The sequence below is a fragment of the Eubalaena glacialis genome, chromosome 17 (genome assembly GCF_028564815.1).
Source record: "Eubalaena glacialis isolate mEubGla1 chromosome 17, mEubGla1.1.hap2.+ XY, whole genome shotgun sequence".
Lineage (NCBI taxonomy): Eukaryota > Metazoa > Chordata > Mammalia > Artiodactyla > Balaenidae > Eubalaena > Eubalaena glacialis.
The window spans coordinates 50,391,620-50,408,449 of NC_083732.1; the positions used below are offsets into that span (position 1 = coordinate 50,391,620).

The 16,830-nt window shown below is 38.1% G+C and overlaps 1 protein-coding gene across 3 annotated transcripts in view; it reads left to right on the top strand.

Annotated features, from left to right (window-relative positions):
- Window positions 1–16,830, top strand: part of MATN2 (matrilin 2) — a 153,291-nt gene that overhangs the window by 99,309 nt on the left and 37,152 nt on the right. For all 3 annotated transcript variants that reach the window (XM_061171607.1, XM_061171606.1, XM_061171605.1), the window contains exon 7: window positions 16,097–16,219. In XM_061171607.1, the coding sequence (XP_061027590.1) occupies window positions 16,097–16,219 (123 nt within the window). The remainder of the gene's footprint in view (window positions 1–16,096; window positions 16,220–16,830) is intronic.

A 16,830-nucleotide genomic window follows, 5' to 3' on the forward strand; every position in this document is an offset into this window, starting at 1 on the left:
AGTTGCCATGAGCGGGGCTACTCTTCGTTGCGGTGCACGGGCTTCTCATTGCGGTGGCTTTGCTTGTTGCAGAGCACGGGCTTTAGGCACGAGGGCTCAGTAGTTGTGGCTCGCGGGCTCTAGAGCACAGGCTCAGTAGTTGTGGCGCACGGGCTTAGTTGCTCTGTGGCATGTGGGATCTTCCCAGACCAGGGCTCGAACCCATGTCCCCTGCATTGGCAGGCGGATTCTTAACCACTGCACCACCAGGGAAGCCCCTGAGTCTCTATTTTTAACCAAAAGTATATTTGAAAGCTAATCCCATTAGTAAGTGTGCAATTATTGTCTAAAAAATATAGACTTGTCAATGTAATATACCAAGCACGATTAATTTATGATTAAGCCAAAATGTACATAATAGAGCTTTATGTTCCTGAACAAATCATATAATTAAAATATGTAAGTAGTGTTCAGTTCTTTACTCTAAAGCATCCCATACGAATCCATCTGAATATTTTCTAGAGGGGAGAAGGGTAGAAATATGCAGGTGCCATCAATTTGCAAAATATTGGCAAGACTTTTTTTTTTTACTGTGGTAAACTATACATAATATAAAATTTTCCATTGTAACCATTTTTAAGTGTACAGTTCAGTGGCATTAAGTACATCCATGCTGTTGTACAACCATCACCACCATCCAGCTGCAGAACTTTTTCGTCTCCCTAAACTGAAACTCTGTACCCATTAAATAATAATTCCCACCTCCCCTTTCTTCCCCACCACCCCTGGCAACCACCATTCTACTTTCTGTCTCTATGAATTTGGCTACTCTAGGTACCTCGTGCAAGTGGAATCATACAATATTTGTCCTTCTGTGATTGGCTTATTTCACTTAGCATAATGTCCTCAAGGTTCATCCATGATGTAGCATGTGTCACAATTTCCTTCCTCTTTAAGGCTGAATAATATTCCATGTATGTATACACCACATTTTATTTATTCATCCTCTTGTGTTGCTTCCACCTCTTGGTTATTATGAATAATGCTGCTATGAGCATGGGTGTACATGTATCTGTTCAAGTCCCTGCTTTCAGCTCTTGGGCATATACTTAGAAGTGGAATTGCTGAATCTTATGGGGACAAGATTTTTAGAGGTCCATAGCCACCATTATGCCTGAGTTGGCACGAGAACATTCTCAGATGCTCAAGGTCTTTTCAGGAGATAGGGATTTGTGTCTTTGGTATCAAGGAGACTGTGGGTTTCATGTCTAATGCTTAATCATCTAACACCTGTAATGTTGAGTAAAGGCAGTTGTCGACATCGTATTTTGCATCTTGCTGTTTATTACTTACTGGCTTTGAGATCGTTATAGTCATTATATTTCAGGCTCCATTGATAACTTGGTTGACATTTCTATCCTTATTTTTCAAATAGGAGTGCTTTCACAAAGTACCAAATGAATATTTATACTTGCATTAAAAATGAAACACAGACATAGGAAATAATTTTTTACTGCATCAGCAATAGACAAACTAGAATGTGTCAGTCTTTGGGTTTCCTGGCCAGCTTGTTGTTAACCTGCTGAGCCCCAGTATCTTCTTACAGCCTGCAATATGCCACTTGCTTTCGTAAGACCTGTGTGCATGAATCAAAGACTCTCAGTTGGTAAAAATAGAGTTGCCATATGATCCAGCAATCCCACTCCTGGGCATATATCCAAACAAAACTATAATTTAAAAAGTTACCCCTATGTTCATAGCAGCACTATTCACAATAGGCAAGACACGGAAACAACCTAAATGTCCATTGACAGATGAATGGATAAAGAAGATGTGGTACATTTATACAATGGAGTATTACTTAGCCATAAAAAAGAATGAAATAATGTCATTTGCAGTTACACGGAAGGACCTAGAGATTATCATACTAAGTGAAGTAAGTCAGAAAGAGAAAGACAAATACCATATGGTATCACTTATATGTGGAATCTAAAATATGACACAAAGGAACTTATCTACGAAATGGAAACAGATTCACAGACATAGAGAACAGACTTGTGGTTGCCAAGGGGGAGGGAGGGTTGGGGAAGGGTGGATTGAGAGTTTGGGATTAGCTGATGCAAACTATTATATATAGATGGATAAACAACAAAGACCTACTGTATAGCACAGGGAACTATATTCAATATCCTGTGATAAACGATAATGGAAAAGAAAATAAATGTGTTTTCTTTAAAAAAAGACTCTCAATTGAAAGAGACCTTCAAGTTCAACCTACTTCTAGCCCAACCACCCATCCTACAATATCCTCACCGTGTCATCATCCAGCCTCCACTTGAATACCCCTACTGACAGGACACTCACTACACCCCCTGCAGTGCATTTCACTTTGTACAGCTCTGACTCTTAGAAAGTGATTCCTTACACTGAGCTGATCACTACTTCCTTGCACTTTGAGACCAACAGGACAAATTAAGCTTCTCACATTTTCTTGTTCACTAAGAATGAGTCATATCAGAATAATTTTATTTCATTTAGTAGACTAGCCAGGCATGGAAAATGTGGGAGCAACTATCTAGACTCTAACAGACATTCCATCAATTTGCTAAAGAGATCCCCATGCCCCATAGACCGGATGGAGAAATGTGTGCTGGATGAAAGAATCATTGGTTGAGCTCATAACTGGCCGAATGTCTGAGCTGAGATCCTCCTGGAGGGAAGTGTTTAAACAGCCTGGCCAGAAGCATCAAGGAGGGTTCACGAGCTGTCTTCTGTTCTTAGTGACTCCTTGTTGGTTCTTAGTGGGCAGTGTTTACACATCTAAACTTTCACAAAACACTCCATTAAGAGTAATACTAGTAACCATTTATTTATTCAACAAATACCTGTTGATCGCCTACTATGTGCCAGATACTTTTGTAGATACTGGGAATGCAGTGGTAAATAAAACAGACCAAGAACCTCTTGTACTTATGGAGCGTACATTCTATTGGAGCAGGGTGACAGAGGATTACAAGTCTCGACAAGAAAGTGACATTTGGTCAAAAACTTGAAGGAGGTGAGGGAAGGAGGAAACTTTTGAAGCAGAGGAAACAGCACTGGTGCAAAGGCCCTGAGGCAGAAACTGTGATGCCTGGCAGTGTTGAGGGACAGCAAGAAAGTCCATATGACTAGATTAGAGTGAGAGATGGTGAGGCAGGTGTTGTGGTCCATAGTGCATACAGCTTGCCCTCTCCACAGTCATACATTTGCTTCCTATCTCCCCAAATTCCAGCGATCCCTGGGAGCTCATAGTCACTCCCCTATGCTGAGCTCCCAAACAGGGTTTGTTTGTTTGCCTATATCTTGCATGTCAGGTATAGACATCAGAAGCTATACATATTGTTCCTAGCAATGTTCCCTGGTTATTTTCTTCTCCAAATTACTGGGCACCTCCCACACCGTTCTTTTTTTCTATTTTATTTCTGCCATTTTCCATGGCAACTAGTCTCACAATTATGTATGTGTATATTTATTTTTAACACCTTTTCTAATTACAAAAGTAATGTAGACTTATTGTAGAAAACTGGATAGTATAGAAATAAAATTGTATAAAATGAAATGATCTGTAATCTTATCACCCAGCAATAACCATTGTTAATACTGATTTGCTACATTTCTCTTGGTCTTTCTTTTTTCTTTTTTTTTTAAATTTTATTTATTTATTTATTTATGGCTGTGTTGGGTCTTCGTTTCTGTGCGAGGGCTTTCTCCAGTTGCTGCAAGCGGGGGCCACTCTTCATCGCGGTGCGCGGGCCTCTCACTATCGCGGCCTCTCTTGTTGCGGAGCACAGGCTCCAGACGCGCAGGCTCAGTAACTGTGGCTCACGGGCCTAGCTGCTCCGCGGCATGTGGGATCTTCCCAGACCAGGGCTCGAACCCGCGTCCCCTGCATTGGCAGGCAGATTCTCAACCACTGCGCCACCAGGGAAGCCCTGGTCTTTCTTTTTAATGCATATGTATATATTTTTATAGAGTTGAGATCATGGAGTATAATAACATTAAATCATGAGCATTTTCACCTGTCATTTAAACTTTATCAAAAACATTTTAATGTCTGCGTAATATCCTATCATATGTATGTATCACAGTTTGTTCAGCACTTTTTTTGGCTGTTCAAATTGTATTGTGATAAATGTTCTTGCATATAAATCTTTTCATTTCTGATCATTTTCTTAGGAACAAAACATGAAAGGAAATTTATTGAGTCAAAGGCTATTAACATTTTTAAGGCTTTTGATGTATATTACAAAATTATTTTCCAAAAACTTTGTACCATTTTTTTATACTATACCATAAAATTACCTGATTTTCTTTAATAAATTTATTTATTTATTTATTTATTTTTGGCTGCGTTGGGTCTTCGTTGCTGCACGTGGGCTTTCTCTAGTTGCGGCGAGCGGGGGCTACTCTTCGTTGCAGTGCGCAGGCTTCTCATTGCAGTGGCTTCTCTTGTTGCGGAGCACTGGCTGTAGGCGCACGGGCTTCAGTAGTTGTGGCAAGAGGGCTCAGTAGTTGTGGCTCGCGGGCTCTAGAGCGCAGGCTCAGTAGTTGTGACACACGGGCTTAGTTACTTTGCGACATGTGGGATCTTTCTGGACCAGGACTCGAACCCATGTCTCCTGCATTGGCAGGCGGATTCTTAACCACTGCGCCACCAGGGAAGCCCAAATTGCCTGATTTTTTAAATTTTTGTTAATTTACCAGGAGAAAATTTTTTCTCATTGCTTTATTTATTATCATGTCTTTAGTTACCGTTTCTTCATAAAATTATGTATGTCCAACTTATAAATGTATAAGCTTTATTTATTTTTTTCATTGCTTTATTTATTATCATGTCTTTAGTTACCATTTCTTCATAAAATTATGTATGTCCAACTTATAAATGTATATTTGTTGGTGTTATTTGATTAATGAACAATCTGTTCCATTATAAGAGATTATATATAAGTGACTCCTATAAGCTCCACGAAGGAAAGGACTGTACTTTTGCCCGCTGCTGATTCCAGTGTCTGGCCCATGGTAGATGTTCAGAGAATATTTATTGAATGACTTAGTGAATAGTGAGGTTAACACTTTTTCATAAAGTTAATAGACATTCAAAGAAAGGAAGTATATATCTGAGCTGAAATTAAAGAAATAGATAATAGGGAACCAACAGAGAAAACTGGTAAAATCAAAAAGTGGTTTTTTGAGATTAGTAAAAGTGATGAATCTCTAGCCGCACTGGTCAGGGGGTAAAAACAGAGAAGACACAAATTACCAATATCAGGAATGAGAGAGTGGACATCACTGCAGATCCCATAAATATTGGAAGGATAATAAGGGAAAATGATGAACAAATTTATGCCAATAACTTCAGCAACTTAGATTAAATAGACAAATTCCTTGAAAGACCCAAACTACTAATTGTTTTTTCTTTTCCGTTATGGTTTATTACAGGATACTGAATATAGTTCCCTGTGCTATACAATAGGACCTTGTTGTTTATCCATTCTGTATATAATAGTTTGCATCTGCTAATCCCAAACTCCCAATCCACCCTTCCCCAACCCTCCCTCCCCCTTGGCAACCACAAGTCTGTTCTCTATGTCTGTGAGTCTGTTTCCATTTCGTAGGTAAGTTCATTTGTGTCATATTTTAGATTCCACATATAAGTGATACCATATGGTATTTGTCTTCCTCTTTCTGACTTACTTCACTTAGTATGATAATCTCTAGGTCCATCCATGTAATTTCAAATGGCATTATTTCATTCTTTTTTATGGCTAAGTAACATTCCATTGGAAATAAGTACCACGTCTTCTTTATCCATTCATCTGTCGATGGACACTTTTTTCCACATCTTGGCTATTGTAAATAGTGCTGCTATGAATACAAGGGTACATGTATCTCTTTGAATTATAGTTTTGTTTGTATATATGCTCAGGAGTGGGATTGCTGGATTATATGGCAACTCTAGTTTTAGTTTTCTGAGGAGCCTCCATACTGTTCTCCATAGTGGCTACACCAATTTACATTCCTACCAATAGTATAGGAGGGTTTCCTTTTCAACCTTTCCAGCATTTGTTATTTGTAGACTTTTTAATGGTGGCCATTCTGACCAATGTGAGGTGGTACCTCACTGTGATTTGGTTTGCATTTCTCTAATAATTAGTGATGTTGACCATCTTTTCACGTGCCTGTTGGCCATCTGTATGTCTTCTTTGGAGAAATGTCTATTTCGGTCTTCTGCCCATTTTCTGATTGGGTTGTTTGTTTTCTTGTTATTGAGTTGTATGAGCTGTTTTTTATATTTTGGAAGCCCTTGTTGGTCACATCATTTGCAAATATTTTCTCCCAGTCCATAGGTTGTCTTTTTGTTTTCTTTATGATTTCCTTTGCTGTGCAAAAGCTTATGTTTGATTAGGTCCCATTTGGGTTTTTTTGCTTTTATTTCTATTGCCTTGGGAGACTGACCATTGGTACAATTATGTCAGAGAATGTTTTGTTTATGTACTCTTCTAGGAGTTTTATGGTGTCTTGTCTTATATTTAAGTCTTTAAGCCATTTTGAGTTTATTTTTGTGTATGGTGTGAGGGTGTGTTCTAACTTCATTGATTTACATGCAGCTGTCCAGCTTTCCCAACACCACTTGCTGAAGAGACTTTTTCCCAATTCTATATTCTTGCCTCCTTTGTTGAAGATTAATTGACCATAGATGTGGTTTATTTCTGGGCCCTCTGTTCTATTTCATTGATCCAAATGTCTGTTTTTGTGCCAATAGCATGCTCTTTTTTTTTTTTTTAACATCTTTATTGGAGTATGATTGCTTTACAATGGTGTGTTAGTTTCTGCTTTATAACAAAGTGAATCAGCTATACATATACATATATCCCCATATCTCTTCCCTCTTGCATCTCCCTCCCTCCCATCCTCCCTATCCCACCCCTCTAGGTGGTCACAAAGCACCGAGCTGATCTCCCTGTACTATGCGGCTGCTTCCCACTAGCTATCGGTTTTACATTTGGTAGTGTATATATGTCCATGCCACTCTCTCACTTTGTCCCAGCTTACCCTTCCCCCTCCCCGTGTCCTCAAGTCCATTCTCTAGTAGGTCTGCATCTTTATTCCCATCCTGCCCCTAGGTTCTTCATGACCTTTTTTTTTTTTTTTTTTAGATTCCATATATATGTGTTAGCATACGGTATTTGTTTTTCTCTTTCTGACTTACTTCACTCTGTATGACAGACTCTAGGTCCATCCACTTCACTACAAATAACTCAATTTTGTTTCTTTTTATAGCATGCTCTTTTGATTACTGTAGCTTTATAGTACTGCCTGAAGTCTGGGAGGGTTATGCCTCTTGCTTTGTTCTTTTTCCTCAGGATTGCTGTGGCAATTCTGGGTCTTTTACGGTTGTATATAAATTTTAGGATTATTTGTTCTAGTTCTGTGAAAAATGTCATGGGTAGTTTGATAGGGATCACATTAAACATGTAGATTGCTTTGGATAGTATGGCCATTTTAACAATACTAATTTTTCTAATCCAAGAGCATGGGATATTTTCCCATTATTTATTTATTTATTTATTTATTTATTTATTTATTTATTGGCCACACTGTGTGGCATGTGGGATCTTAGTTCCCCGACCAGGTATCAAACCTGTGCCCCCTGCATTGGGAGCATGAAGTCTTAACCACTGGACCGCCAGGGAAGTCCCCATTTTTTAAAATCATCTTCAGTTTCCTTTATCAATGTTTTATAGTTCTCAGCATGTAAATCTTTCACCTCCTTGGTCAGGTTTATTCTAAGTATTTTTTCTTTTTTGATGTAATTTTTTTTTTTATAAGATTTATTTATTTTTTTTAATTGATTGATTGATTGGTTGCTATGTTGGGTCTTCGTTTCTGTGCTAGGGCTTTCTCTAGTTGTGGCAAGCGGGGGCCACTCTTCATCGCGGTGTGTGGGCCTCTCACTATCGTGGCCTCTTTTGTTGCGAAGCACAGGCTCCAGACGCGCAGGCTCAGTAGTTGTGGCTCACGGGCCTAGTTGCTCCGTGGCATGTGGGATCTTCCCAGACCAGGGCTCGAACCCGTGTCCCCTGCATTAGCAGGCAGATTCTCAACCACTGCGCCACCAGGGAAGCCCTGATGTAATTTTAAAAGGGATTGTTTCTTTCTTTTTTTTAATATTTATTTATTTATTTGGTTGCACCAGGTCTTAGTTGCAGCAGGCAGGCTCCTTAGTTGCGGCTCGTGGGCTCCTTAGTTGTGGCTTGCTGGCTCCTTAGTTGCAGCATATGGGCTCTTTAGTTGCAGCTCACCGGCTCCTTAGTTGTGGCATGCATGTTGGATCTAGTTCCCTGACCAGAGATCGAACCCGGGCCCCCTGCATTGGGAGCATGGAGTCTTATCCACTGCACCACCAGGGACGTCCCCAAGGGATTGTTTCTTTACTTTCCCTTTCTGATATGTCATTGTTAGTGTAAAGAAATGCAACCGATTTCTGTATGTTAATCTTGTACCCTACTACCTTGCTGAATTTGTTTATCAGTTTTAGTAGCTTTTGTGTGGAGTTTTTAGGGTTTTCTGTATATAGTATCATGTCATCTGCATATAATGAGAATTTTACCTTTTCCCTTCCAATTTGGATACTTTTATTTCTTTTTCTTATATGATTGCTGTGGCTAGGACTTCCAGTACTATGTTAAATAGAAGTGATGAGAATGGGCATCCTTATCATGTTTCAGATTTTAGCTGGAAGGCTTTCAGCTTTTCACTGTTGAGTATTATGTTGACTGTGGGTTAGTCATAAATAGCTTTTATTATGTTGAGATATGTTCCCTCTGTACCCACTTTGGTAAGAGTTTTTATCATGAATGGATGTTGAATTTTATCAAATGCTTTTTCTGCATCTGTTGAGATATCATGTGGTTTTTGTCTTTTCTTTTGTTGATGTGGTGTATCACACTGATTGATGTGCGTATATTGAAACATCCTTGTGATCCTGAGATGAAACCAACTTGGTCATGGTGTATGATCTTTTTTATGTGTTGTTGGATTCACAAACTCCTAAAATTAACTCAAGAAGAAATAGGTAATCTGAATAGGCCTCTATCTATTGAAAGAAATTGAATTTGTACTTGTAAACCTTCCCACAAAGAAAATTCCAGGGCTAGTTTGGTAAATTCTACCAAATTCTACCATTTGAGGAAGAACAAATACCAATTTTACACAAATTCTCCCAGAAAACAGTAGAGGAAGGAGCATTTTTCAACTTATTCTATAAGGCCAGCATTATCCTAATACCAAATCCGGAAAAAGACATTACAAGAAAAGAAAACCAGGGACTTCCCTGGTGGTCCAGTGTTTAAGACTCCATGCTTCCATTGCAGGGGGCACCGGTTCGATCCCTGGTCAGGGAACTAAGATCCAGCATGCAGCATGGTGCAGCCAAAAAAAAAGAGAAAACCACACAAATATCCCTCATGAAATACATGCAAAAGATCTTTAATTATTTTTAGCAATAAAATTCCACAATATATAAAAAGGATAATACCTCATGAACAAGTGGGATTTATCCCAGGAATTCAAGGATGATTTAACATTCAAATGAAATTTAAAACATTAACATACTAAAAAGCAGAAACTATATGATCCAAGTCAATAGATACAGAAAGAGCACTGGACAAGACCTGACATTCATTTACTATTAAAAAAAAAAGTCTCTCAGCAGACTAGGAATGAAGAGAACTGCCTCAATCTGATAAAGTGCATCAATGGAAAAACTATCAGCTAACATCATACTTAATGATGAAAGACTGAATGCTTTCCTTATAAGATGAGGAACAAAACAGGATACCCACTCTCACCACTTCTATTTAGCATGGACTGTAAGGTTCTGGCCATTGTAATAAGGAAGAAAAAAAGAAAGTAAGAAATGAAACCTAGATTGGAAAGGAAGAGTTAAAAGCATCTTTATTATGGTCATTGTAAGTATAGCACTCTCCTGTGTTCTGTGAGTGATTCTAATAAATTATTGAAAGGAGTGAGTTGTGGGAGACCCCAAAATTGTAGGTTGCTGTGCAGAAGTGAAGGTGGCCTGGGGACCCCACTGGAGGCTGGTATCTGAAGTAAGGGCAGTCTTACTGGGGACCTTACACTTTACCTTGTGAGACTGGATGTTAACTCTGGGTAGTTAGTGTCAGAATTGAATTAAATTACAGGGCTCCAAATTGGTGTTGGAGAATTGTCTGCAGAACAAATTGAAGCAAATGAGCCTAACTGTATATGAGGTTGTTAGCATCATCACCCAGAGAATTATTTTAAGTGACAGGCAGGGAATATGTTGACTTTACACTCCAAGTGGCAGATATCCGAAAAACAAAAGAGCTTTAACTGTTTCCAGTAGTATTAGCATTAATAATATAATTGTTTTCTTATTTTGAAATTATACATATACACATATAAATATATGATACAATAAATATATATAATGTTAATGTCACTTTGTACCTATACTTTCAGCATAAGAGAAAACAAATACAAATGTAAAATCAAAATGATTAAGTAAAACATTTCAGGGCTGGTTTCTCTGTTCATAACCGATTCTGGTGCTTAGGAACAGGGACCTATGCTGATGCCCAAGGGCAAAAAGCCCCACTTCCTTTAAGAAAGGGAGCAGGCCTGACCCTGATACCCAGTAAGGGGCAACCCTAGGCTTTTTGTTTTTCTTGCTTTTATTCCTTTTTGTTGGCCTTGTGCTGGGTTTGTTTATAAAAGATGTTTTTTTGTTTAACCAAATATTAAAAATGGAAAACTCTATACAAAAAAAAGATTAAGTAAAACAAACAAACAAACAAACAAAACCCGTCTTTATTAACAGACAACATCTCCAACGGAATTTACAGAAAAGCTCTAGAACTACTGAGTTTACCAAGGATGCAGGGTACAAGGTCAATATACAAAAATCAATTATTTTTTATATACTTTCTTTTTTCTTTTAAACTGAGTCTCTTTTACTCTGTATGTCCTCCTTCCCTCTTTTTTTCTTTGCCATTCATTTGTTTTTTTTGTTTTTGTTCTGTTTTGGCTGCTTTGGGTCTTCGTTGCTGTGCACGGGCTTTCTCTAGTTGCAGCGAGCGGGGCTACTCTGTTGCAGTGCGTGGACTTCTCATTGCAGTGGCTTCTCCTGTTGTGGAGCACGAGTTCTAGGTGCGCAGGCTTCAGTAGTTGCAGCACGCAGGCTCAGTAGTTGCAGTGCATGGGCTCTAGGCACGCGGGCTTCAGTAGTTGTGGCACGCAGGCTCAGTAGTTGTGACACATGGGCTTAGTTGCTCCACGGCATGTGGGATCTTCCCGGACCAGGGATTGAACCCGTGTCCCCTGCATTAGCAGGCGGATTCTTTTTTTTTTTTAACATCTTTATTGGAGTATAATTGCTTTACATTGTTGTGTTAGCTTCTGTTGTATAACACTGCCAGGCAGATTCTTAAACACTGCACCATGAAGGAAGTCCGTTTTTATATACTTTCAATGGAAAATCACAAATTTAAATTTTAAAATGCTATTTATAATAGCATCAAAAATATGTACCACCTAGGGATAAATTTGACAAAAGATGTGAAAACCTTTACAATGAAAGCTACAAAACATTGCTAAGGGAAATTAAAGAAGACTTAAGTAAATAGATATATTCATGGATCAGAAGACTCAATACTGTTAAGATGTCTGTCCTTTCCAAATTAATCTGTATAGATCACAGTATTATCTGTCATAATCTTAGCATGCTTTTTTTTGTAGAAATTGACAAGCTGATTCTAAAACATACGTAGAAATGAAAAGGACTAAATTAGCCCTTTTTGAAAAAGATGCACAGAGTTGAAGGACTTAAACCACCTGATTTTTAATACCAATTATAAAGCAACAGTGATCAAGACAGTGTGGTATTGGTGTAAAGATGGAGTATAGATCAATGGAACAGAACAGAGTCCAGAAATAGACCCACACATATATGGTGAAAGTATTTTCAACAAAGGTACTAAGGCAATTCATGGGGGAAAGGATAATTTCTTCAACAAATGGTGCTGAACAATTGGATTGCCATGTGCAAAAAAAAAAGGAACTTGACCCTTACCTCACACTACATACAAAAATTAACTTGAAATGGGTTTTAAACTTAAATGTAAGATTGAAAACTATAAAAATTATAGAAGGAAACATAGCAAAAGATCTTAGTGACCCTGCGTTTGGCAAAGATGCCTTAAAGAGCACACAAAAAGCACAAACTATAAAAATAAAAAATGAATGAATTGAACTTCATCAAAATTAAAACTTTTTTTCTTCAAAAGGCACTATTACTAAAATGAAAAGGCAAGCCACAGACTGGGAAAAAATATTTGCAAAATGGATATCCAACAAAGGATTTGTATTTAGAACATTTAAAGAACTCTTCAAACTTAGTGAGGAGACAAACAACCTAATAAAAATGGGCAAAAGATTTGACCAAACACTCCATTAAATAATATATAGAGATGGAAAATAAGCATATGAAAATATACCCAACAGCATTAGTCATGAGGGAAATGCAAAATAAAACCACAATGAAATAACCACTATGTACTTACCAGAAGGGCTAAAATTACCAAGTGTTGGTAAGGATGTGGAGCAACTGGAACTCTCATAAACTGCTGGTGGGAATGTTTAAGAAATTAATACATCTACCATACAACCCAGCCATTCTACTCCTAAATGTTTACTCAAAATGAAAGCATATGTCTGTGGGACTTCCCTTGTGGTCCAGTGGCTAAGACTCCATGCTCCCAATGCAGGGGTCCCGGGTTTGATCCCTGGTCAGGGAACTAGATCCCACATGCCGCAAGTAAGAGTTCGCATGCCACAACTAAAGATCCTTCATGCCTCTACTAAAAGATCCCTCATGCTGCAACTAAAGATCCTACATGCCCCAATGACGATCCCACATGTAGCAACGAAGATCCTGCATGCCGCAACTAAGACCAGATGCAGCAGCCAAATAAATAAATAAATATTAAAAAAAAAAAAAGAAAGCATATGTCTACACCAAGACTTATTCATGACTGTTCATAGCTGCTTTATTTGTGATAGCCCCAAACCGGAAACAACTCAAATCCCGCCAGCAGGTGAACAGACAAATAAATTGTGGTATATCCATATAATGAAATACTACTCTACAGTAAAAAAGAACAAACTGTTGACATACACATGAACATGGATGAATCTCAAAATAATTATGAGGAATGAAAGAAGCCAGACCAAAAAGAACACAACTGTATGATTCCATTTATGTGAAATTCTAGAAAATGCAAACTAATTTATCTTGACAGGAGATTAACGATTATTTGGGGGCAGAGGGAGTAGGAAAGAATGAATTAGAAAGTGTCTTGAGGAAACATCTGAGGGAAATGCGTAAGTTATCTCGGTTGTGGTGATAGTTTCATGGGCACATATGTATGTCAAAACATCAAATGTCCATCTTAAATATGTGCAGTTTGGTTTTTGTCACTTGTACATCAATAAAACTAAAAATGAGTGGGGGAGACTGTTTTATTTTAAAATGTTAATGTAAAAAAAATGTTAATGTCATAAAACACAAAGAGAGGCTGTGGAAGTGTTTCTAGACTGTTGCTACTGGATAGAACACTCTGTGATAGTGAAAATGCTCTGTATCTGCCACATACAACATAGGAGTCAGGAGCTACTGTGGCTACTGAGCACTTAAGGTGTGGCCAGTGCAACTGAGGAACTGCATTTTAAATTTTATTTACTTTTAATCTATTTTAATTTTTTAAAAAATTTTATTGAAGTATAGTCGATTTACAATGTTGTGTTTAATTTCTGCTGTACAGCAAAGTGATTCAGTTATACATATATATCAACACATTCTTTTTCATATTCTTTTCCATTGTGGTTTATCACAGGATATTGAATATAGTTCCCTGTGCTATGAAGTAGGACATTGTTGCTTTCCATCCTATGTATACTAGTTTGCATCTGCTAATCCCAAACTCCCAATCCTTCCCTCCCCACCTCCCCTCCCCCTTGGCAACCACAAGTCTGTTCTCTATGTCTGTGAGTCTGTTTCTGTTTCATAGATATGTTCATTTGTGTCATATTTTAGATTCCACATATAAGTGACATCATATGGTATTTGTCTTTCTCTTTCTGACTTACTTCGCTTAGTATAATAATCTCTAGGTTCATGCATGTTGCTGCAAATTCCATTATTTCATTCTTTTTTATGGCTGAATAACATTTCATACTGTGTGTGTACATATGTATATACACACACACACACATATCACACCTTCTTTATCCATTCATCTGTTGATGGATATTTAGGTTGTTTCCATTCCATTTTAATTTAAATGGCCACATTAGACAGCATGGTTCCAGATTAAAGGAAGCTAAGCATACATGAATATTAAATATAATCTCTGACCCTCTATTGGGTTCTATACTGGAGGATGAAAAATGCTACAAAGAACATTATTAGATCAATTTAGAAGACTAGAATATGGATGGTAGATTAAATAAAAGTCTTGTATAAATGTAAATTTATGAAGTTATGGCTACACTGTGGTTATATAAGAGAATATCCCTCCTTTTAGGAGGCACACACTGTGTTTAAGGAAAAAGGATGGTGATATATGTAACTTACCCTCAAATAATTCAGAGAGATAAGCAAATGATAAAGCAAATGGGATAAAATGTTAACAATAGATAAATCTGGGTAGAGCGTATATAGGTGTTTCTTGTACCTATCTACTTTTATTTTTATGTTTGCAACTTTTGTAAGTTTAAAATCATTTCCAAATAAAAAGTCTTTTTAAATACCTTTATATGTGATTGTGGTATTCCAGTTATGTTTTTTAAAGAGTTCCAGTCCTTTAAGGATACATTATGCAATATTTATGGACAAAATGATATAACATCTGGGGTTTGCTTTCAAGTAATATGGCATCTTAGCATGGGGGATGGGAGTATACAGGAAACAAGGTCAGCTGTAGATTGATTCTCTTGAAGCCGAGTGATATGCACGTGGATTTATTATACTACTCAGTTCATTTGTTTATATATGCTTAAAATTTTCCATGACTTTAAATTCGGAAGAATTGGCATTTTCTCAATATTTTTTCTTTTGAGAATATTGTACGCCTTTCTCTTACTCGTTTCGTTTCCTTTGGTACAGGCTGGGAAAACTCATTTATACCAAATGCTTCATTAGGAAAATGATATATGTAGTTCATATATTCCTCAAAACAATAAAAATCCTCATTAAAACAAAAAGATGCCTTTTAAGACCCCATCAGTGGCCACTTATTTCAAGCCATTTTAGATAATGCACCCAAGTTCCACTACAGCAAAATACTTGGTGCAGACCTGTCAGTAGAACAGTCCTAATCCATATCTAAAAAATTCTTATACAAGTAAAATTTCACTATTAAAAATTCCATGTGACCTTTGTTTCTGAATATTTTGGTTTAAATTAATGTGTACCTAGAGATCACATTCCCTGACTGTGAAGCCTTGAGATGATTTAAGTGTAGATGAGGCCCGTGACGTAACAGGGGAGGTGTTTTGCCCTCAAAATATGCCTTTCACTCCCAGGCCTTCTTTTTCCCAGGATATCATTTTTATCCTATTTGGCTTAGTGTTTCACTCAGTTAAGTGGTTTAAAGTTTGACTTTGGGAAGATTTCATTATTTTAGTTGCGTAAGTTCAGTAAAATATTCAGCTAAGCTCTCTCTTCCCAGCCTGTGGCACAACAACCGACACCCAGTCACACACTTTCATTTTAGTGGCTCTGACATGAACCAAGACAAGGTAAGCATCTTCACAAAGCATAAACATTTTGTAACATGTCAAGAAAGTTCTCTTCCTGGGGGGCTGTATCCCTAAACATGGAAATACCTTCGCTGAGAGATCCCTCTGTGGCATGAGTGTTTGAGGTCACGGGAATGTATTCGTTTAGGAAAAGTTAAGACTGCAAATCCTTTGACTTTTCTATGCTAGATTTCTAGTTTTGTTCATCATTCTGAGTTTTCTTTCTTTTCAGAGATAGACTACTGTGCCTCACCTAACCATGGATGCCAGCACGAGTGTGTTAACACAGATGATTCCTATTCCTGCCGCTGCTTAAAAGGCTTTACCCTGAATCCAGATCAGAAAACCTGCAGAAGTAAGTTGCACTGGGCCTTGAAGAAGGGCTTGTTCCTCAGATGGCCCTGTTGGTTTTCCTTTCCCTTGCAAATCTCAACCAGGTGCACTTGTACTCAGCATTTGTGTTTGCTAACAGTATTCTGCCTTTTATTTTACCTTTTGTCTCACCTGATCCTGTGATGGGGATAATTTTTAGAGACCGCATAGACTGGGTCTGCCCATCAGATTCATTTAGTGAAATCGAGGCCCAAGCTGAAGCTCCCACCTATTTGAAATGAGGGCACATCCTCCCTTCTTTTACCCCCCCCACCGCCCCCAACCTGCAACAAGTATTTGGGACTTTGAGAAAGAAAAGGCTGGGTCCAGAGTAGGAGGGAAAAGGAGCTGGTTTCTTCCAGTCCTACAAGATGAGACACTTGATGGCTGCTAAGAAAGGGGAAGTTGCAGCTCTTTCCTCTTTGTTATGAAGGAAGGAAAAATAGAAGACTCTGGGGCATCCCTGCAGCATTCAAGAGGTACATGGTGTCAGCAGGATGATATTAAGGATGTGCTGAGTGACTCAGATACTGTCGTCTAGCACCTCAGAGGGCTTGACCGGGGATCTAGAGCACGGACCCCCAGTGAGATCTC